At 33.4% G+C, this 23,598-nt stretch overlaps 2 protein-coding genes across 2 annotated transcripts in view; one reads left to right on the plus strand and one right to left on the minus strand.

Moving 5' to 3' along the window:
* LOC129234321 (TBC1 domain family member 10A-like) overlaps positions 1-16,006 on the minus strand; it is a 33,230-nt gene extending 17,224 nt beyond the window's left edge. The window contains exon 1 of the mRNA XM_054868314.1: positions 15,987-16,006. The gene's annotated coding sequence lies outside the window, so the exon portion shown is untranslated. The remainder of the gene's footprint in view (positions 1-15,986) is intronic.
* Positions 16,007-16,743: 737 nt separating this feature from the next.
* Positions 16,744-23,598, plus strand: part of LOC129228446 (tetratricopeptide repeat protein 28-like) — a 60,405-nt gene continuing 53,550 nt past the window's right edge. Inside the window, exons 1-2 of the mRNA XM_054863130.1 lie at positions 16,744-16,776; positions 23,231-23,482. Coding sequence (XP_054719105.1) covers positions 16,744-16,776; positions 23,231-23,482 — 285 coding nt within the window. The remainder of the gene's footprint in view (positions 16,777-23,230; positions 23,483-23,598) is intronic.

A 23,598-nucleotide genomic window follows, 5' to 3' on the forward strand; every position in this document is an offset into this window, starting at 1 on the left:
TATCGTTTATTACCATCAGTTTTCCCAAGCAATCAACTAAACCCAGGGTTCAAAAATATCATATTTTCCAAAACATCGAAAATACAGTGAAACCTGTGTAAGTTGACCACTCGCGGTGCAGAACTTTGGCGGTCAACTTGGACAGGTGGTCAACTTGTAAAGGGTGGTAATGATTTTTTTTTTTTTTTTGTCATTTCTTGCACCATGTATTCATTTTTTGAGTAATTCACCCTTACTATTTCTGTTCAACTCACTTTCATTGTTTAACATCATTGAAAGTGGAACAATTATTAAAAATACTATCCAAATATTTTTTTTACTTTTTCCTTGTTTTTAACTATAATAGACACTGTAGTTTTAGAAATTCCATAAGTGGTAGCTAATTTTCTCTGGCTTTCTACATTTTAAATCAATTTTAATATTTCATACTTTTTATTAATCTCAAGTTCAACTAACTTTCTTCTTGAAGCCTTTTTATGTAAAACTTATAGCACAAAGAGCAACAAGCTCGACTCTCCCAGTTCATAAAGGCATAATTAAAATATCCTATCTCTTAATCCCTTGCACCAGAAATATGTAACTTTACTCATTAGCAGGCCCAGATCTGCGTATCCACAGTGCGAGGGGCCCGTGTCCTTAAACCGGCCCTAGAAATTGAAGAAAAAATAGAAAAAAAATAGCACTAAGACTTATTTACTGTACAAATAGACACTGCTGGCCACTAGGGAGGGCCTCTACATATTTTGTAGTAGGGGGCCCAAAATGTATAGATACGGGCCTGCTCTTTGTAGCACAATTCCTGTGTTGGCATAACATATTGCAACTGAAAGAAAAGACTTTGAACTTTTCTACTGATACCTATTTTCATTGAACAGAGAACAACAAGCTATCTCAAAAAGAACAACAAATGAAAAACAAGTTTGGAGAATATACAGCATAAGCTTTATGCTGCAGTTTAGTTAGTAAAATGCTAGTCCATCATCAAAGCATTAAAAACATTCTTAGCTATCAAAAAGAAAATAATAATAATTATAATAAATAAATAAATAGTAGGGCTCGACCGATGGCATTTTTTGGCCGATGGGCCGATGCCGATTGTTGGCCGATTGTTCAAAGATGGCCGATTGTTTTCCTCCAAATGGCCGATTGCCGATGCTCTTGGCCGATGGCAAAAAAAAAAAAAAATCTAACAGAAATCAATTGATAAGATTGTCAGGGATTTAAAGGATTATTGATTCATTTCACTTTACTTCCTTTCTACGAATAAGGAATTGTAATCCCCCCCCCCAAAAAAAAATCAGATTTCGACCTAAATTTTTATTTTACGATCATCCAATTTAAACTTCAGAAGTTTTTTCTGCGCATATGTACATGCATATGTACCTAAGAACATATAGATGATCGAAATTTCCATTTTGAAAGTCTCCTTCGTTAATTATCGCAAATTCTCTTGTGATGTTTTCATGCGAGTAAACTTAAAAACGTTATGAAATAGTAAGTTGAAAACTCATACGTAGGTAGTATGATCTAAAAGTTCGAGGACAAGTTGTATAAAAATTTACCGTGAATCTATCTACAAAATAGTCACCTTGAACGACTACGCACTTCTGACACTGTTCGTATAGCTTTTAGAAGGACTCCTGGAAACATTTATCGCAACCTCCTGTAAGGCCTCTTTCGCTGCTGTTTTGTCTTCATCGTGGGGAAGAAGGCGACTATCATGTTGAGGATGCACGGTTCGATTGGTCAATACTCTGATATGACAAACCAATAACATCACGTTTCGTCGGACTTAGCTCCGTGTGATTTTTACCTGTTCCCAGCAAAAAAAAATTATTTGCATGGACGCCGCTTTCTTCCGTCAGGAGAAGATAAAGCTGCATCACAGAATGTAGCGAAAAATGGCTTCCAGGAGTTTTTCCAAAAGTTATATGAACACTGGCAGAAGTACATAGTCCCTCAAGATGACCTTTTGTAGGTGGATGTGCTTCGGTAATGTGAACTATTCTAGGTAAGGTTTTATACAGCTTGTCCCTCGAACTTTTGGATCGTACTACGTACAATCTGTATAGGGTGTAATTATGCTTCTCCTTTTTTGACTGCTGTATGATGGAAGACAAAGAACAACAGCCAAAAAAAAAAAAAAAATGGAGGGGAAACAAAGAGACAGTCTTAACCAATTGATTTTTTTTTTAAATTGAACATATAACTTAGATTTCAGTATTACTGTAATAATGTTTGGATTTAGGTAAACTAAACATAGTTAAAAAGCATTAAATTATGTTGTTTAATCATTCAAAAAAAAAAAACTATGAAACCGTCAACAAAGTACGCTATTAAAGTGGAAAGATTGCACGTAGACATTTTTTAGTCATCAAGTTAAACAAAAAAGGTAACAGATAAATTATAATATTAAATCATAATAGGAATATTTTTATACTTACTTAAAATTTATGAGTAGAAAAGTTGGCATTTTTCATAAAATGTATAACAGTGACATAAATTTTGCGGAAAATGGAAATAGCCATGAAATGAGCGAGGTTCTTAAAACGCAGCTACAATAAACAAACTCAATATTTACACCAAGTTAATAACTGAATACATATATATACTACTTGATTTGATGCTTGCACACGTAATATTGAACAATTTGATTGATTAATCTTTTATGAAGCACTACAATCACGTTCAAATTAAATTTTTCAATCTAACAATTATTTTCTGAAATTTAAAAAATTGCATGGTAGAAAATCCTTGAAACTTTTCTATAACATATTATTAAACATATGATGAAAACGAAAATAACTTATTCATTGATTTTATATAAATGCATAAAAATAGTTACAACAGAAAAAAAAATCGATCGCTATTAATGATGCAGAAAAGGTGGCGCATTACAAAATATATGTGAAACAAGTATAAAAAATACGCAAAATGACATTTCTTGACCAAAATAAATAATCGCTAAATATTTAAGAAATGCTTGAAACGACGAGGGTGGATTAGGGGGTCACCCTCTGATTTTGGAGTAATCACAATGTTAAACTTCGGGCTCAACTTCGGCTTAATTTTTTTAGTTCAAAACCGCTACCACCAACGCCTCGGAAGAGTTTCTGAATCTACTTCAGCACTTTCGAAGAAAAAATTCAAAATCCCTTTGTTTTCCGAATTATGTCACCATTCAAAACGTCTTTAATCAATTTCTAATTAATGCTCTAAATTCTTCCTAAACAATAGATAAAACTTGAAAAAAAAAAAAAAAATCTCTAATTTTATGAATGGTGTTAGTTTTAAACAACTCGGAAGTACAACTTTAGTTTAATTTCAGAAATTGAGGGAGTGGGAGGAGGAGCACGCAAGTATTCTCGGAAATACAAAAAATAGTCGTACAAAATAGAGTTCAAAATAATCATAAACATTGAGCAAAAAAACCCTTTTAAAACTTGAACCCGAGTTTGTTTTGACATGCAGTGGCGGATTTAAAATGTAGCAAATGTTGCATTTGCGCGAGAAGGCCCCATAACCATAGGGGCACCGTAGGAATTGCAAAAATGCTTTCGATAAATGTTTTACAACTTTTGTGATAGAGAAATACGGTGCCAAAATGTATTTCGATGGGCCCCAAACTTGTAGCTCCGCTGAAGCGATACAGAAAAGACTGCATTACTGTGATTCATATTACAAACGTCGAAAAATTAAAAATTACCGTCGGTTCAACGGGAATCGCACAAAATGAAACAAAACCGGTTTCGCCATCTCATATTTGTTTCCATAGTCTCCAAATCTGCAATATATCACCAAATGATCGTCAGTCTGAGACGCTATATTAGTTTTGCATTGAAATAAGTAATTAATAGGCACAAAAAATCAGTTAATAGGCTTTTTAGAACACCCGATCGAAAACAAAAAGGGAAAGTCACAACTGGAACGTGCGCACTTCCCACAGGCGAAAATTTAGCCTTCTACAGCTTACCATTTTTTAGTTATGACTTATGAGAGATACATACGTACATCCAGCCGCAAGAAACTACGCAATAATTAACGTGTTTGGTATCTGAATGCAGTATTAAAAACTCTCTCTTTCAGGGGTGACTAAAATATAAATTCAGACTGAAATTTAAGTAAACAATTTTGTTTGAAAACAATAACTCCCTTTACTTTGCATTAAAAAGTAAAACGAAAGTCTTTTTTTTCAAAAACATCAGCCAATTCCATCGGCTTTTCGATGTTTTTAAGGCCGATGGGCCGATGTTTCCTGCAAGTTAGCATCGGCCGCCGATGCCGATGGCTAAATTGTTGAACCATCGGCGCCGATGCATCGGTCGAGTCCTAATAAATAGATAATAAAATAAAATAATTTGCTGAAAAAAGTTTAAGAAAATAAACCAAGTGGTCAACTTACAAAGGGTTTTTTACAATACTCCAAACCAAATTTGGCGTACATTAGTGGTCAAGATAGACAGGTGGTCAAGATAGAGAGGTGGTCAACTTACAGAGGTTTTCCTTCATTATATGAGATAGGTCTAATTCCGTTCCTGACAAAAGCGGTCAACATAGACAGGTGGTCAACTTTACAGGTTTTACTGTATATCGGATATTTGAGATATATCCGATATTTTCAGTCAGCACAAATCGAGACGTACTGAGTAGCACTTTGGCCGAGTACTTGGCCGAGGACCGAGTACCAATTATGTTTTAAGAAGAACCAGAGATACACGTGATGAATTTTGAACTCATTGGAATAGTAGTATAGACCTCCATGGCCATACAATAGATTTTAAAACAAACTTTGAGGTGAAATTTAATTATGCATTATTTAAAAAATTTAAGTTTGTGTCAAAAATTTTACAAAAACATTATTTTAAAAATTAACAATAAACAAATGAATAAAAGGTATGATAAATCAAGTTGGAATTAAAACAAATTGTGCCAATCTATTATAGTTCTAGTCGGTGTTTCCATCAATTTTTCTTAGGGTATACTCCCAGTAATCCACTACACACAATATGTGTATGCGATTATACATATTTCACAATATGAAAATTTTTGAAGCTTGAGGGCATACGCTATTAATCTAAAAAATGTTTGAGAGCATAAGGCGTATATGGAGTATATCCTATGGGAACACCACTGGTTTTAGTCAATAAATGTAAATAATTTTTAAAGCAAGTAAACCACTGTTAAAAGCAGGAACACTGTAGTGTTTTTGCCTTACAAGGAACATCATTTTCAGTGCATAAAATGCGAGCTCATGAATGTAAAGACATCCGACTTTTGTCGGATATCTTTAAATCCTTAATCTCATATTTTGTGCAATAATTTCGATTATTAAAATATTGTAATAGCATTTTTTTACTCCTCTAAGTATTTCTTTACCCAAAGGCACAACCTTTTTCTTACTCTTAAAAAATGACTTAATTTTACTTCTATGTATTGTTATCATTATGCAAAAATCTTAATCTGCAAAATCAAGATTTTAAAAATTCACAATCTAAGTTTTCAAGTGATTAGGAATACATTGCAATATGATTGAAAGGATTTTTTGTTATGAGTCTATGAAAATATTCATCTTATGGATCACTTTGAATGTTCCTGACCAAAGGTAAGTTGTCCTGCACTAATATGTGATACAGAAAAAGTAGTTGGACCCAAATACACATCCATAATTAACTTTTATCTGATTAGATTTTATAAATGTATTTTTCTCCTCAACTTATACATAGAATACAGTCTTATTTTATGAGTATAGCAATTACAAATTATTGCAGTATATTATATGATTGCACTTCTTAACAATTGTAAAATCTGTCTTGAACGATATTCAATTTTTACAACTACTCGGTATTGGCCGAGTATCTGATCAAAATTTGGCCGAGTACCGAGTAGTTATCGAGTACTCGGTATGTCTCCAAGCACAAACTAAAGTCTTCAAAATAGTTAATGCACACTCAAATCACTCTTTATTTTCTTTTATTATTATAACATTTACATTTAAATTTAAGGTTTCTTTCATTATTATTATGGTATTTCATTATTATTATGGTATTAAGGTTTCTTTCATCATTATTATTTATATCTAATATTCCATTTTACACTTTTATCAATTTTAAAATTTCTAATTTAGCATTAGCTGTTCTTAAATGATTCAGATACAGGCTTGGAATCAATTACAAAAGAATGTAGTCGATTACGATTACAAGCTTGATAAACAGGAGATTACACATATGTCATAATATGAAAATTTTTAAAGCTTGAGGGCATACGCTATTACTCTAAAAAATGCTTAAGAGTATACAGCATATATGGAGTATATCCTATGGGAACACCACTGGTTCTAGTCAATAAATGTAAATAATTTTTAAAGCAAATAAACCAACGTGAAAAGCAGGAACTCTGAAGTCACGTGTTTCTGCCTTACAAGGAATGTCATTTTCAGTGCATAAAATGCGAGCTCATGAATGTAAAAATATCCGACTTTTGTCGGATGTCTTTAAACCTTAATCTCACATTTTGTGCAATAATTTCGATTATTAAAATATTATAATTTTTACTGCCAAAACGATTACAGCAATGATTAGATTATTTTAAAAATGTAATTGATTACAATTATGATGAGCTGATTACGATTACAGACTCGTGGAAGAAAAATTCATGCACATATATATAGTTGGCTCTCTGTTTAACAACACCTTTTCTCGGCCCCAGATGGTCTACTTTAGTTTTAAAAGCATTCTATTTAAGGACAATTTCTACTTAAGGACGATTTTTTGTGGTTCCTTAAAAGTCGTTAAACAGAGAGCCAACTGTATATTATTCTCCTTGCTTGTTTGCGGTAACTACAACGTCACATTTGAAAAATTATGATTTCTGATTGTGCATTTGAATATACATAACTATTTTGACAATATATCCTGCATAGGTAATTAGATATCCCATATCTAAATGCCCCATCATAATGCATATTGCACATGATTTAAATATTCATTGTTATTTTGCATACAACAATTGAGAGGCTATTGTTTTTTTTTTAAATTTACGTGCTATATTTCTACATTTTATTCTCTACAATTTAATATTCGTATATAATACTATTTAATTCAGCCGAATTATTGAGAAAAAAAAACTTATGTTTTTTTTAATGCAGTATTTGTAAAACATGCATTAGTATTAAAATACATTCAGATAGAAAAAAAAAATGCTATAAAAGTAAATGTTCAAAAATAAATACTGCATTTAAAATAACCTTTTATTGCATTTCAATAGCACCAATGCTTCAAAACTGTCAGGTTTCATTCTCTGAGAAGTATAAAATTTTCCAGCAATGCCAAACAAACTCTTAATAGACCAAGAGCTGACCCCCGAAAACACGATTTATCTCTTTTATGGCTTGTGGCCGGTTAAAATAATAAAAAGATGCAATTTAAAACTTTGCCTCCAATCCCCCCCACTAATTTTGGGTCACACGGCTGCGTGGGTGGATAAAAGGTCAAAAAAATGAAAAATATCAAAGTGATGAGTTAAATGACTAAAAACTATATAATAACATTAAATTAATAAGAAAAAACACGTAGCGAATTTCTCCCCCAGCTATGTTGGGGCGAACGTGGTGGCCCCCAGGGGTAAAGTATCGATTATTAAACTTTAAAAAAAATGATCACTTTCGTGGGGGGGAATTTTACAGGGTATTAGTTTCATTATTTTGATTGACAAAAAAAAAATCCCCCCCCAGTAACTATGGGTCAATTTGACAAAAAAAAATTTTTTTGTTCCTCTTTATTTGGTCCAAGTCGAGTATTATTCGAACTTACGCATGACTGTTTAAGTTGTAAACCCCCCCCCCCATAAAGTTTGAACGTTTATTCGTTAAAAAAAACTTGTAGCAACCCCCCCCCCCCCACACCTATGGAGGGGGTTGCTACGCGGTGCGCAGTTTTACAACGTGGTGCCCCCCCCCCCAGGGGTGAATTGTCGATTGATTAAATAAAAAATGATCACTTTCGTGGAGGGAATTTTACAGAGTATACATTTAATTGTTTTAATTGCAAAACAACATCTCTCCTCCCCAGCAATTATGAGTCTACTAGCTGCATTGCCAGGCGTTGCACGGTCTACCTCAAAAATGTACGTGTATTCGGCGTTCCAAGCATTTTGCACAATTATATAAATTTTCCCGCGTTCATTACATTTCTTATTGCTGCTCCACTCCTATTAGTCAAAGCGCAATGTTATATAGCCTATAGCCTTCTCAATAAATGGACTATTCAACACAAAATGAATTTTTCAGCTCGAACCCGTCGTCCTTGTAGACCAAGAGCTTAGCCCCCAAAACACGGTTTATCTGTTTTATGGCGGGTGGCCGGTTAAAATAATAAAAAAATGTGATTAAAAATTTTGGCTCTAATCCCCCCCCCTCCGCCCACTATTTTCGGGTCACACGCTGCGTGGGTGGATGAAAGGTCAAAATAAAAGAAAAATATTAACATAAGTGAAATGGCTAAAAATTATATAACATTAAATTAATTAAAAAAAACCACGTAGCAAATCTCCCCTCCAGCTATGTTGGGGCGAATGTGGGAGCCCCCCCCCCCCCCAGAAGTGAATATCGATTGTTCAAATTAAAAAAAAAAACACTTTCGTGGGGTTGGGGAACTTTACAGGGTATTTATTTCATTATTTTGATTTCCAAAAAATCTCCCCCCCCCCAGTAACTATGGGTAAATTTGTCAAAAAAAAAGTTTTTTGTTTCTCTTTATTTGGTACGAGTCCAGTACTATTCGAACTTTCCCATGACCTCTTAAATTGTAAAAAACAATGGCAATTATTTATTCGGTAAAAAAAAACACGTAGAAAATCCCCCCCCCCAGCTATGTTAGGGCGAACTTGTTGCCCCCCCAGGAGTGAATTATTGATTGATTAAATAAAAAAAAAAGATTACTTTCGTAGAGAGGGGGGATTTTCTCAGAGTTTACATTTCATTGTAGCAGGAAAAAAAATCCCCCCCCCCAAAAAAAATGTTTTTAATTTAAATTAGAAATTTTGAAATATTTTTCAAAATGAAAGGAAGCAATTCAGCGTCCGTACATCTGCTTCTACCATTGTGTGCTCAGCATGAAAAGAAGGAAGGGGAAAGTACACGCATGTGATGATTTCTTCTTGCTGTTTCGAGGGCAGTTTCGTCAGTGATCAACTGTAGCCAACACAGTGAAGTCGTTATAGCTGTTGATTTTTCTCTTCGGAGCACGCTGTACCGCATCCTTAAACTGAAAACGTAAAAAAATCCTTTTTTCAAAAATATATTTTGATGTTTTTATATTATGAGTGTTTTAAAGGGTAATTTTAAGTGTAGCCAGCGACCAGATAAAAGATAATGTTTTGACAGAAACTTTATTTGAAGGAATAAAAGTTTCAAAGATTCGAAAACACTGAAAACTGAAATTCCGTGATTTAGATTTTGCCGAGTTCTTAACAGAAGCAGATTTATATCATCGAGATTGCAGGAACATTTTTATCAAATTAGATAGACACTATCACAACCAATATGCTGAAGGTAAATAAATCTATATAAATTTCCAAATCATTATTATTTCCAATATATTTCGCTACGTGTTTTTTCTTATTAATTTAATGCTATTATATAATTTTTAGCCATTTAACTCATCACTTTAATACTTTTCATTTTTTTTGACCTTTCATCCACCCACGCAGCCATGTGACCCAAAATTAGTGGGGGGGATTCGAGCCAAAGTTTTAAATTGCATCTTTTTATTATTTTAACCGGCCACAAGCCATAAAAGAGATAAATCGTGTTTTGGGGGGTCAGCTCTTGGTCTATAACTGGAGCAGATGATATGCAAATGTGCAATTTTATTAAGCAATGGGTACACATGAATGCAGGGGCGTAGCTAAGGGGGGGGGGGGTTTGGGGACAAAACCCCACCCGAAATGTTTGTCTCAAAAAAGGGAGAGAGAGAGAGAGAAAGAAAGAAAAGAGAAGAGAAAGAAAAGAGGAGAAAAAAAAGAAGAGAAAAGAAAAAGAGAAGAAAAAGAAAAAAAAATCAAAACAGCTTTTTTTCTGAATAACTATGGTGAAAAATTCACTTCGCTCCCCCCCCTCCCCCAGTGTCATTGAAAATCAGCTCCATGAGTGACCCTCAAGCGTAAAGACTCCTCACTCTGCTGCGACATTTTTTTGATAATTGAGTGAAATTTCACACTTTGCTTTAGAAATGAGATTGATTTGTTAAATCCATGCATATTTAGCTTTTTTTGTCATAGATTCTGCAAATTGTTAAACATGTTTAATTTTATGAGCGGTGCAGTGGGAATATTACATACAGTTGAATCTGTATTTTTCGAATTTGACAGGAAGGAAAAAAATCAAGATAAAGAGGTTTTAAGATACGAGGGCTTTAAGAAACTTAATAGAAATTTGGAATATGATGGTGAAAATTTGGAATCGATATTATAAAGAAAATCTGGGTTTTTGATCAAAATTCCTCTTTATTAGTTTTGTTAGGTCTCTATTCTATCATTACAGTATTAAGTGTTTCATTGCGAGTTTAAGGAATCATTTTGACAGTAAAAGAAACTTTAAGCATATCTTTTTCAAGAAAAAGTCTTTTAATGCTTTTTTGGTGCCTGATTTTTTTTTTTTTTTTAATTATATTTATCCTCTTGAGGTTAGCAATTGCTGCAAATCTAACCTGGCCAATATTCTAGGATTTTCCTTTTTTCTTCACTTGAAAAATCTTAAACTTTCTTTTCACTTCTATCATCTCGATTTTCTATAAGGAATCATAATTTTAAGAAAGAGAGCAACCAAAGAACAGTACTTAACCAGATAACAGAGCAAAATGGCTTTTAATTTGAATGACCTTTAACCATTAACCATTAACTTGAAATACTCATCCATAATGCAACTAATACTCAACCTGTGAATTTCACTCCTTTACTCTTGTTCCAAGAAAGTGCTCGAAACGTCTGTCCTTTTGTTAATCTTCCTAGAAAACCTATTCGTGGAACGCATTTCTCCCTTTTTTTGCCCCCTCAGCACTTTCTGTTTTGAGTTGAAGAAAATGCTTTTGCTTGCTACTTTAAAGATCATTGGGCTTCGAATCCGAAAATGATAGCATAGCCAGAATTCGAGACATAAGGTTTTTCAGTAAATTACTGCCCATTAGCCAGGACTAAAGCAGAAATACATGAAATACCCCGCCAGCTCAGTCATTTCCAGCCGAGGACTGCAGTTTCGTGCTTATTAGCACTCATCAGCCCGGCATAGGAAAGTGACTGAGCTGGAGATGGAAAACCTCTTAAGGAAGCCAAGAGTACAGTCTGCTAAAGCAGCATTAATCCCATCGAACCCATCTGAAGGAAATTTTATTTTAATTTAAAAGAAAAACTGCATAGCATTACAGGAATAAAATGTTTAAAAATGAAATGAATCTAGACTGTTCTGTACTATTTCTGTTAGCTTGGTTGGCATTAAAAAGTAGAAAATAAACAAGACTTCTGTTTATAACACTTGAAAATTGCTGTTGCTCTCTCAAATAGATATTTATGTAAATTCTAAAGCAGCTAATAAAATTAAAAATAAAAACTTGAGAGGAGAAACAGATGGTATGCAGCTTTGTGCAAATAACTTTCTATCTCACCTATATTTCTTCCCTTTTTTTTATTCAAATTTTATTATTAACTGCTTTAGAATAAGCATAAATGTAAATACATATAAAAAGCAACGCATAAATATAATGATATGAAAGCCATTTCATTTTTTGCAGGTTATAATCAAGAAGTCTTTTTTTTAAATTTTATTTCATGCTTTTAGTGCGAACCAAGTTAGTAAAAATAGTCTGACCACCGATGAGATTGAAAGTCAAACATCCAGTTTACAGGCGGAAATAGATGCATCTATTAGCTTTCAGGGAGGCCAGCTTTTTTAGATGTGTGTTAGCCTCTAAATTAAGCAGTCACACTAAAATGAACGGAACACGCTCATCAGATATTTGATTTTCCCCCAAGATATTTGATTTGGATAGACTGGTTTTGACTAGACCCGTTGCTAGAAAGTTTCACTTTAAATTAAATGGAGGAAAAAAAAAGTTAAATTTTCCGAAACATTAAAAAAAAATAATAAATAAATAAAAAAATTCTTTGCTTTTGTTTTGTTTGACATAAGTATCGAACTTGGGGCACCCCATTCCAAAGTATGTAAGATTCACCTCCATCTTATTATTATTTTTTTTTAAACTAAAAAAGTTTACATAATATGTATATATATATCTATACATATAATAAAATAAGATGTTTGTGTGTGTGTGTGTGTGTGTGTTTGTGGCGCGCATCCCAGGAAAACGGTAAGGCCTAGAAAGATGAAATTTGGTATACAGGTGCAGTTTTTGCTGAAAAAGTGCACCTCGGGCTTCGATTTTTGATATTTTTATTAGAAAACAAGTTATTTAATGTTTTATGCGTTTTTTTGCACTTTTTAGTACTTTTTACCTCACAGACCCCGATCCAATCGCACCACACAAATATTTTTTGTACTATAATGTAGGAAATTTAGTTTTAAATATGATGATTGAAAAAATTTTGAAGATAGAGCAATTTTTGTATTTTTTATTGATTTTTGAAAAAAACTTTATTTTACATTTTTTTCTGGGTTTAGTTTTTTTCGAAACTCATCCTGCGACAAGTATTGAACCCTCAATTCTAAAATTTTAGTTGGTAATAGTAAAAACATTCCGCTCTCTTCAGAAGAAAAAAGTTTTGAAAAATACGCAATAGTTTTTTTTTTACAATTTTTTTAATGGCAGAACACAACGCACGCTGTTCGCTTGCCGGCTGAGTTCCGAGTTTACCTCATCACGTGATCCAACTGAAATCGTTTGCCTTCTCTTCACCTTTCTTTTTTTTTTTTTTTTTTTTGCAAGCGCTACTTTTTGAACACTACGGGGGAACAAAGAGCTTTTATTTTTGAGGGCTATTTTGATTAAATAAATAAAGTCCGCGATTTTTTGCATGATCTTCGTTTTTGTTACGAATTGGCGGTTAGGTTAGGTAGATACAGAGATAGATAGAGGTTGAGTGGACAAAAAATGTTTTTGTTTTCGAATTAATACTTATATAAATAAAAAAAGATTGTACTGTTAGGAGGTAGATATGCGCAGATCGTATAGATTGATAGATAGACAAATATAGAGTTCGATATAGCAGATGGACAGCAAGAAAGAGGCATGCCCGTCATTTAAGGAATTTCAACGGGGTGTCAGTGCCCCCCTCCCCACACACACCATGACTTTGAAAAAACAATGCTTTCACATAAAAATGGAAGTGCTTTTTGTTATTTTTCGACAAAATTTGCATAAAGAGTACGTCGTAGTCCTCCTTTAAAAATATTCAAAACGACGGAACTGGAGATAGATCTAGAAAATATTTTATTCAAACTACTAATGATATACATAGATATAGATTGATTGATACCGCCACGAAATTTGTTTAAGCAGCCGCCGAAGGCGGCAACATCGGTGTAAAAAGGCGAATGATAATATTGAGAAACGAGCTGATGTGTGCATCACATGACTTCCTTTTACACCAATTTAATGCTATTTCCCTATTATTGCAATTTTAATGGGATTCTCTCTCTAACTCTTTAAATATCACTAGCAATGGCCACATTGAAAGCAGATTTAAAAAAAAAAAAAAATCGCCAAATTTTTCGCCAAGTTGGCGACAATTCTTGGCAACCAAAAGACTGGCGATATATCGCCAAGTGACCGCCAAATTATAACACCACTGGAGTTTGCATCGAAATTAACAATGATTTCCCCCCAAAAAGGTGCAAAAGACCCCTTTAGAAACACCCGAATGCAACCAAAATAGGAGGTGCACAACTAGACCCCACTACGAGTCTATGTACCAAATTTCAACTTTCTAGGACATACCATTTTTGAGTTATGCGAGATACATACGCACATACGCACATACACACATACATACAGACGTCACGAGAAAAGTCGTTGTAATTACCTCGGTGATGGTCAAAATGGATATTTCGCGTGTCTATACATTCTTAGGCACTTTTCCGCATGTGGTCGAATCGAAAAAAAAACTCAACATTCATTTGGGGGTGAGCAAAATGGAAATTAAGGGCGATTTTTGAGTGAAAATTTTTTCGCGAATACAATACTTCCTTTTTTGTAAAAGGAAGTAAAAAGAGAAAAACATTGATTAATACCGTCGCTAAATTGTCTAAGTAGCCGCCGAAGGCGGCAACTCTGGCGCAAAATGGCGAATGGCGTAAAAAGGCGGACCAGCTGGTCGCCGCAGGCGGCTAGTATATAATAAAAGAAGTAACCCCCCCCCCCCCTCCGAAAGTCGGGTCTAGCTACGCCTCTGCATGAATGTTTGATCTCTTGCATTTTAGGGGATCAATATCAAGCCCATTTGGTGTGCTGGTTTCGTAAGCTTTTAATTCGCTTTCAATTTTCTCTTTTATGAAAGAATTATCACTTTTGGAAGTGTAGGCAAGTTTTTCCAAAAATGCAAACAGTTTCTTTCTTTTCTTTTTTTTTTTTTTGAAGCCAGTTATGGTAACACATCTTCTGTAAATGACAGTAAATAAACACCAAAAGGCATATAAATAACTGTTTTTCAAAACTTTCTCAAATTGAAAACAAATGCTAAAACTGTTTATTGTTCTCTTTCCGAGGCGGTAGCTTCGCTTGTTTGCCTGTCATTGGGCAAAAAAAAAAAAAAAAAAAAGAGCAAAACGCATTAGGTAAAAGCAGAACTGATGACCAATCCTTAAAACCCAGGAAGACAGAAACGTTCCTGCAGGGTCTCCATCAATGGTACCTACAGGGCGACTCACGATACGGCTCGTTTATGATCTTCATTTGACAACCATCAGCAGTGCCTAAAGGCCCTCCTTTTTACGTTTCTATTGAAATCTTATCTTCTCCTCTGTCCGGATCCCATCTTCTTTTACCATTGTAGAATCTCAGCTAATAAGTATTGCAGCACGTCAGGATTACACAATTACAAAACCAAATTACGATTATTGAAATTTAGATTAGATAACATTATGCAAGAAACAGTTGATTAAAATTAAGATTAGAAGATTGCAAGCGTCTCATTGCCAGATTATGATTAGACAAAAATGTAATCGATTACGCAGACAGATTACGATTACTCCAAGCCTGATTCAGAAAAAAAAAAAATGCATTAGTCGGTGCATAGTAATAAGACATTTTCTTTTTTCTGACCAACATTTAATATTTAACTAAGCACTTTTAATCTGAATTAAAAATTTTACTTTGCTAATAATCTTATAGATATAAAATAAACTAAAAACAGGAATATTATATTACTTATGTATTAATAGTACATAACTTTTTGGTTATTTTTAATGATAAATGAACAATATTACTATGATTACTAGTCTTTTCATATTAAAAACACCGTAGTTGAAAAATAAATATTGAAAATATCATATTTTCAAAATAAATATCGGATACATATTGTGAAAAATATCATGACATATATCGACTGTCGGCGAACCCTGCCTAAAGCAGTAACAACTCAAAACGAAAAAGCTATCCTGATAAACACATTAAATATATAATTGAATTAAAAACGCTTCATAGTAAATTTTCGCGTTAAATGCCGGTAAAAAAAACATTAAATACAACTTGATGGCAGAATGACAAGTATTATTAGCTAAAAAATAGTCAAAAGGGAAGTTTTAATTCTTAGGAAAAAATTGTTTTACAACCAATGATAGTAAAATACAAGATTATTCGGTCATTAAAAGCAATTGTGGTTAATTAAATTGACACACCTCTTTTGTTTACAAACACGACGTGCTAATCCAAGAATCTTAGAAGTTAAAAGTAGCAAAATCAAGAAAAAAACAGGAAATAAAATCAAATTGACTTTCCTTAAAGCAATTATAGTCAATTGCAGTGATCAGAAAAATTACCAACCTTTCAACACAAACATTTTCCACTTATAACGAAACGACGAAATATTTTTTTTTCAACATTTACAACGGTTCACAGTTAAGAGAAATACATTAACTGAAAACAAAATTTTTGATTATGAACAATAGAGAAAATAATAAATGCAAAATACTGTAGTGAATACTGATAGGAAATATCCAACGTTAAGTTTGAAGTAAGCTTATGTTTTCCTCAGAAAAGATTTGTTTTATTTTTGAAGTCAAAATCAAAAATCTTGCAGTTTTTTCTGCAGGTTAAGTTATTAAAAAATGTTAACTTTCAACAACCGCGGCTGTGATAACCTGTAATCATCAGTTTTATTTCCATTATAGAATACATTTAATGTATTTATTTTTGTGTTTACATGCTTTGTTTCTTCAAAAAGGTTGTGTTTTTTGTTTTTAAAAAATGCTGAAAATGTTCGATTGTGATATCATTCGTCAAGCCTATGTTTGAAGATGCATGTGTGGTGTCATTCCTGACATTCCTTTGCCGTCTTTGATAATCATGTTAACTGTTTCTTCATATCTAAATGAAGAATGGCTAATGAGGGGAAAAAAATATTTTTCTTTTTCTCCCTCGTGACCATACTACTGATCTTAGTTTGAACTTCTTGCAATGTGATCGCTATTTCAAGCTGTTTTCATATGTTATACATCAAAAGTAAATATTTTCCTATTTGTTGGGATTTTTTAACAGTAAGAAATGAAACGTAAATTTATAGTTTTATGTAAATCCAGAAATGGAAGCACCAAATCAAAGAGATACAGAAGATGTAAGTATACTGGTTTATTTGTTAATTTTGCAGTTATTAATTGTTTGATGTGTCGATATTTAGGGTGCCGGACATTTTCTTAAATTAACGACATGTAAACGGTAAAAGGAAATCATATGTTATGAAGCAGTTTTTACTCTGATTTAAAAATTATTTTTATTCTTATTGATCTTTTCTGATACATGAAATATTTTGGATTAAAAAAAATACAGATTTTGCTGAATATCAGGCCCATGATTTCAAAGAGTCAATTGCCCCCATGTCTTTGAAAAAGTAATGTTTTTACATATAAGTGGACTCTTTTTGTCATTTTCCAATTTGGTTCGAATATATGTATTCCATGTAGATGTTCATGTTGTTATGTCCAATAATATTCACTCATCTATAGGCTACCTGCCATTTCAAAATTTTCCAAGAGGTCAAAGGTTAAAATGTATGTAAAAAAATAAATCTCTCCTAGCGTGTGTGTGTGGAGGGGGGGGGGGGGTTAGCCAAAGGGAATGTCAATGGATCTGGACTCTCCTCGAAATGAGTAAGAACATTTAGAAATATTTTCCTGTTCGTAAATTTTAAACTCAAATTTCATTGGACCCCTGGTTATACAAATACAAAAGTGACGACCAGCAACAGGCTTTGGGCCTAGCTAGGCTGGTCCTAGTCAATTTACAATCCCCAGTGAAGATCAATAGCCCTCTTAAAACTATCTACTCTCTTGCTCATTGCCACCTCTTCTGGTAAGCTGTTCTAAGGTTCCACTACCGTGCTAAAATAATAATTTTTCCTAACACCCATGTTAGCCTGAGATTTAAATAGCTTAAAACATTGACCCCTTGTCCTGTTTTCAGTGCTAAACTTTAGCCCCGTAACATCTTTTTTAATACATTTAAACAACTGAATCATGTCCCCTCGGTTTCTTCTTTGCTCAAGACTACATTTTTAGCATTCTAAGCCCAGAATCGTAGTCTAAATGAGAAAGTCCATTTGTTAGCCTTGTAGCCCGCCTTTGAACCCTTTCCAATACATTAATAGCTTTCTTAAGATAAGGAGACCAAAACTGAATAGCATACTCCAAATGAGGTCTTACCAAACTTCTATATGAGGGCAGAAGAGCTTCTTTAGATTTGTTTGAAATAGATCTATTGATAAACCCGAGCATCTTATTGGCTTTGTTACTAGCTATACTGCACTGTTGACTAAACTTTAAATCCTGACTTATTAAGACGCCCAGATCAGTAACTTTTTCTGCCTGACTAATGACTGAACCTTGCAAATAATAACTTGTACGCTTATTTCCATGCCCTAAATGTAGCACTTGACGTTTCCCAATATTAACAGCCATACCCCATTTATCAGCCCACTCCGTAATATGATCTAGATCCTCTTGCAGCTGATTTGCTTGTTCTTCATTTTCTTCAGTCCCCATTACTTTGACATCATCAGCAAAACAATTCATGTTCCCAGAAATATTTTATGAATAATATTTTTACATGAATAATATCAATAAATATTAATAAAATATTATGAATAATAGTTTTATGAATTATACTATTGACATTGGCCAGTTGCCACATGAGAAATATATTTCTCAAAGCTGACAGGGGGAAGGGGTTAGTTGTTCCCCTTGACTCCTCTAAGCGATGAGGCTACTTATAAACATCGGGCAGTTTTATATGCAGATTACAGAAATAGATGAGGCCTGATTGGTAAGGCATCGTACTTGTAACCGAAGGGGTCTGGGTTTGATGCTAACAGGTCAAAAATCCTCTGACTTCCTTAATAGTGACTGGGAGCATCTTTACTAATAATAAAGCTGAATGTCTCTCTGTCCGGAGGATGTCTGTAGGATGTCTGTGACGCGCATAGCGCCTAAACCGTTCGGCCGATTTTCATGAAATTTGGCACGAAGTTAGTATGTAGCATGGGGGTGTGCACCTCGAAGCGATTTTTCGAAAATTCGATGTGGTTCTTTTTTTATTCCAATTTTAAGAAAAAAAACTATCATAAATTACGAAATTATCATAACGTGTAACCGTAACATGGGCACAAGCCAATTGGCGAGATGCGAAATTATCATAACGTGTAACCGTAACATGAGTACAAGCCAATTGACGAGAAAATTCACAATACATTATTTGTAAATACAGGCGAACCAAAAGACCTTTTAATTTTTCTATTACGGGCGAAGCCGTGTGGGTACCACTAGTGTTAAATATATAGACCACATAGGGTCACAAAACTCTCATAAATCAATACCTCTAGGAGTGCTGGACCAGGGATTGCCTGGCTTCTGGTCTGAATCAAAAAGCAACGCTGTCTTCAGGGCCCCATCCAACTGGTTAAACCACAAATAGTGACAGCGAGGGTGTTTAGGATTCAAAAATTTTGGGTTGGTGTTTGCTAAAAATTTTGGGCTGACAATTCATTCTGAAACTAAAAAGTTATCTAAAAAAGAAAGAAAAAACTTTTAAAATGTTTTTTTTTCAATGTTTTTTGTATGCATATTTAACGAATTTTTGCAAGGTCAAGCTTCCTTATTGTTACAAAAAATTTTACTTGAGTCAATTATCACCCCTGATTAGCCGCGTAAAAATAAGATTTTTGTACCTCGCAGCTCCAGCTCCAAAACAAAGAACTTCTTGAGAAAATTACCTTTCACATACGAAAAGAGCTTGTACCCTGTATCTGAGAAAGCGGTTTACCCAGCATCATCAGCAACCAGTAAACAAACTCATTTCGCAAGGTGAATTCTGAGTAAAAAACTCATATTTACTCCGGAAGGAAGCAGGAAGAAGAGAAATCCATATTTACCCGGAAAAATAAACAAAATGTGGTTTAAAGCAAGTTTTTCCGGGTAGGAAAAGCTTTATTTGAATGGTGCTAGTGATAATTATGGGGGACTCTGGAATGTGATATAATATTCCATGGAAAAGCTAACTGGGAGAGAATTGAACTATAAATCAGGAATTGCAGCATTTAAGATTAATAAAAGTTAATTAGCAATAAAAATGATTTTCCTTATACTGAAAAAATATCAGTAAGTCAATAATATTAAAGTACAAAACATTGCTGACACAGATTTGATGGTTACAAGAAGCACCTTTTCAGTATAAAAAAAGTTATATTAAATAACAAAGAAGATCATTTTTATTATGTCAACTAGTGGTACACGCACGGCTTTTCCCGTAGTAGAATATTAAAAGGTCATTTTGTTCGCCTGTATATTTACAAATAATGGATGATGAATTTCTTGCCAATTTGCTATGTGGCTATTTGCTCGCCCATGTTATAGTTCCATGTTATGATAATTTGGTAATTTACTCTTCCAAGTTATGATAATTTTCTGGGTAAAATGTTCTTAAAACTAGAATATAAAAAGAACAAAATTGAATTTTTGAAAAATCGCTTCAAGGTGCACACCCCCATGATACAAAATAATTTTGTGTCAAATTTCAAGAAAATCTGCCGAACAGTTTAGGCGCTGTGTGCGTTACACAGATCCAAACAGAAATCCCGATATCCAAACAGAGAGACTTGAGCTTTATTATTAGTAAAGCAGGGGTCTGGCCAGAGAATATTTTGGTCCGTTAATGGACCCTTCACAAAAATTCGATCAACCAAAATGGACCTTTCGCAAAATCCCGATCAACCAAAACGGACCCTTCACAAAATTCTGATAAAGATCGGATCTTTCACGAATTGTTTATCGAAAGAGCAAATCTGAAAGCAAAATAATGCACATTTCCATATTTTCATGTGTATAAGACTGATAATTTTTGGAACCTTTTTTTAAGGCAATTTAGAGGGATCAGCTTATACAAAATCTGCTAATTTTGCAAAAAAAAAAAAAAATGGCACTCTTGCGAGAGCAATAAATAATTGCTGCTGCCAAATAAATATAATACTTGTTAGATAAATAAATACCTTTGTGCTGAACAGTAAAGTAAGAAAACCAACGTTAAAAAACACACAAATTTGCCAATAACAGCAGACACGTGTTTCAGCATTACAGGGAACGCCTTTTTCAATGCAAAAAGTAATGAGCTTATGGATGAAAAGTAACGCCGAAACACCTGTCTGCTGTTATTGGCAAATTTGTGCGTTTTTTAACGTTGGTTTTCTTACTTTATAATACTTGTTGTTTCTTTCTTAGAAAGAAATTAACAGCTGAAAATAAGTTTGGTTTTAAATAATTTTGTTTGTTTGTTTTATCACAGCTAATTAGCAGCGGTGTAAACTTTGGTGTAAACTTTTCGGAAAAGGGGTCAAGCACTTTTCTCCCCCACTCATGATATCATAAACAATAATAATAATATATATCAGCGAAATGAACTTAGAACTGCAAAGGGATAGTAAGGGCGGGGAAAAAATAGGATCGCTTCAGATAGGGTTACCAACTTCAAAATCATTGCCACTTAGCGTCAGGAGTTAAACCTTTATAATGACTTGATTAGAAAATATTCTCATCATTTTGCCAGCTTGTCAATATTTGCGTTTTTACGGTGCAGTGCATATGATGTGTAACTGTTATTTTGGGAGAAAATTATATGGGTTTGATTTTTCGATGCTAACAAGGATGATTAACTATAAATAAACTCTTTTACTAACCGCCTTTTTTTTCTTTAGATGTCTACATTTTAAAAATGCAATCTTTTAACATCCGATATGATAATCATATTTTGTTCTTTTTTCAAGCTAACTTCGCTTTATTAGGATACAAATAAATGGAAAGTCTCTTTATTTTTTTTCAAGCTAACTTCGCTTTATTAGGATACAAATAAATGGAAAGTCTCTTTATTTTTGTTAGAACTTTCATTTCAAGTTTTTAAAGCGAAATTCCATTTTCTTTTATGTCAAAAATTAAAAATGCTGAATCGATGGTTTAATTTATTGTTGTTTTTTTTTGCTTCAACTGTGTCCACAGATATTAATGATATGTTTTCATAGGACTCTAAAATGCAATTTGAAAATAATTTTATCAAAATTATTTCTTTTTCCAAGCCGTTTTTATACTTTTGATGCCTTTACTTTGAGAATCGCAATCTCTTTGCATCTGCTATGGGAATCCGATTTTTCGAATTTTTGATGTTTTGTACAATTTGTTAAGAGGTAAACAAATAAAATCTCTTTTTAATTTTGTTTAAATCACGGAATTCATAAGTTTTCTAAGAAGTTCTGTGCTTTTTAAGAGTGTCTTGGGTCAAAAAGTTAAATGCTGAACCCTTGTCTAAATTTTATTTTATTTTTGTTACAATTGTTTTAAATACTGTACAGAAATATTTCTAGTATAATTTAACATAATATAGCAGAAATGGTAGATAAATATTGATACTTGAGAGAGCGATGCCCCCCCCCCCCCACACAATACTAGAAAAACACCCCAGAATAATGTTCTCCACACAGAGGAGGAAAACACTCAACTTTAAGTTTGAATGATGCATTTTGTGCCATCTCTAAATTCTAAAATTTCGTTTTAACAACTTTTTTTTTTTTTTTTTTTTTTGCGAAATTATTTGACTTTTCTCAAAACTAATTCATTTTTCATAAAATTATTTGAATTTTCAAACGAAAACAGACCTTGTGAAAAGTCCTGGACAGACCCTTGTATAATGACACATTACGTATATGATAGCAGACACATATTGTGCGTAATGGGTTACTGGGAGTATGTATACCCTCAGAAAGATAGACGGGAACATCACTGCTTATATCTATTTGCTAAAGCGCCGTTTTTGTGAATTTTGTGGCAGCCATACTGAATTTTCTGAAATTTAGTTTAAATAAAAGTTTACTTAATATTGCAATAAAAAATAATTACTATTAAATTTATTTGAAATGCTAGCAGAACAGCACTATTTTACCATGTGATTCAGTCTTTGAATTTCAGAGTTTTGTGAAGTGTCTCATTTTAGAGTTCTTGATTGTTGTGGAAGATTTTGTGTACAAATCATGTAAATATTGAATAACAAACAAATCAAGCTATTCAAATGCATGAATTTTGTGTAGCACAGTAACAACAGTAATAGCATACAACACACTATTGTTGTATCAAGCTGTAATTGCTAACCCTTTGCTACTACCTTTTGAGGCATTCAGTGTGTAGTAGTTTTATCAGAGGCAGTGAGAAGCAAAGGGATGTAAGTGGCAAAATTAAAAAATTGGAGATAACGAGTACAAATAGTAGGGGAACCTCTCCTCTGTCTTGTGGCAAGAAATAGAATTAGTAGCCCCTGGTAGGGGCTGCTGTACAGCATGATTTATAAAAAAAAAAATCAATGAAATTCTACTTAGGACGTTATCTTTAAACGTATTTTACACAAAACTTGAAGATGTCCACTTACATCTCTTTGCTTCTCACTGCCTCAAATGTGTATTTGTTTTCTTTATGTTAATGAATTCCATATAATGTGCTGTACTTTGTTTTAGATATTTTTAAATTTTATTTCATGTTTTTTAGGTGGAAGTGAATTTTGAGTCTGAGCCTTCTAACAAATCCTTATTTTTGGAGAAAGTCAGGCAATCCAATGCTGCTTGCCAAAGTGGAGACTTTGCTTCTGCCATCAAGCTATACACTGAGGCTATTGTTCTCGATCCTGGCAATCATGTTTTGTATAGCAACCGCTCAGCAGCCTACATCAAGCTCGGAAAGTTTGGAAAAGCTCTTCAAGATGCCATTAAAGCTCGAGAACTTCATCCTAAGTGGCCCAAGGTTTTTTTCCTTCTTATTTCAGTTTTTAGGAAAATATTTCCGCAGTGGAAGGTAAAGAGTAGTATCTGCAAAAAAGAATTTTTCAGATAATTGAAGAAATTGAAATCATTTTCAGG

This window comes from Uloborus diversus, chromosome 1, assembly GCF_026930045.1.
Source record: "Uloborus diversus isolate 005 chromosome 1, Udiv.v.3.1, whole genome shotgun sequence".
Lineage (NCBI taxonomy): Eukaryota > Metazoa > Arthropoda > Arachnida > Araneae > Uloboridae > Uloborus > Uloborus diversus.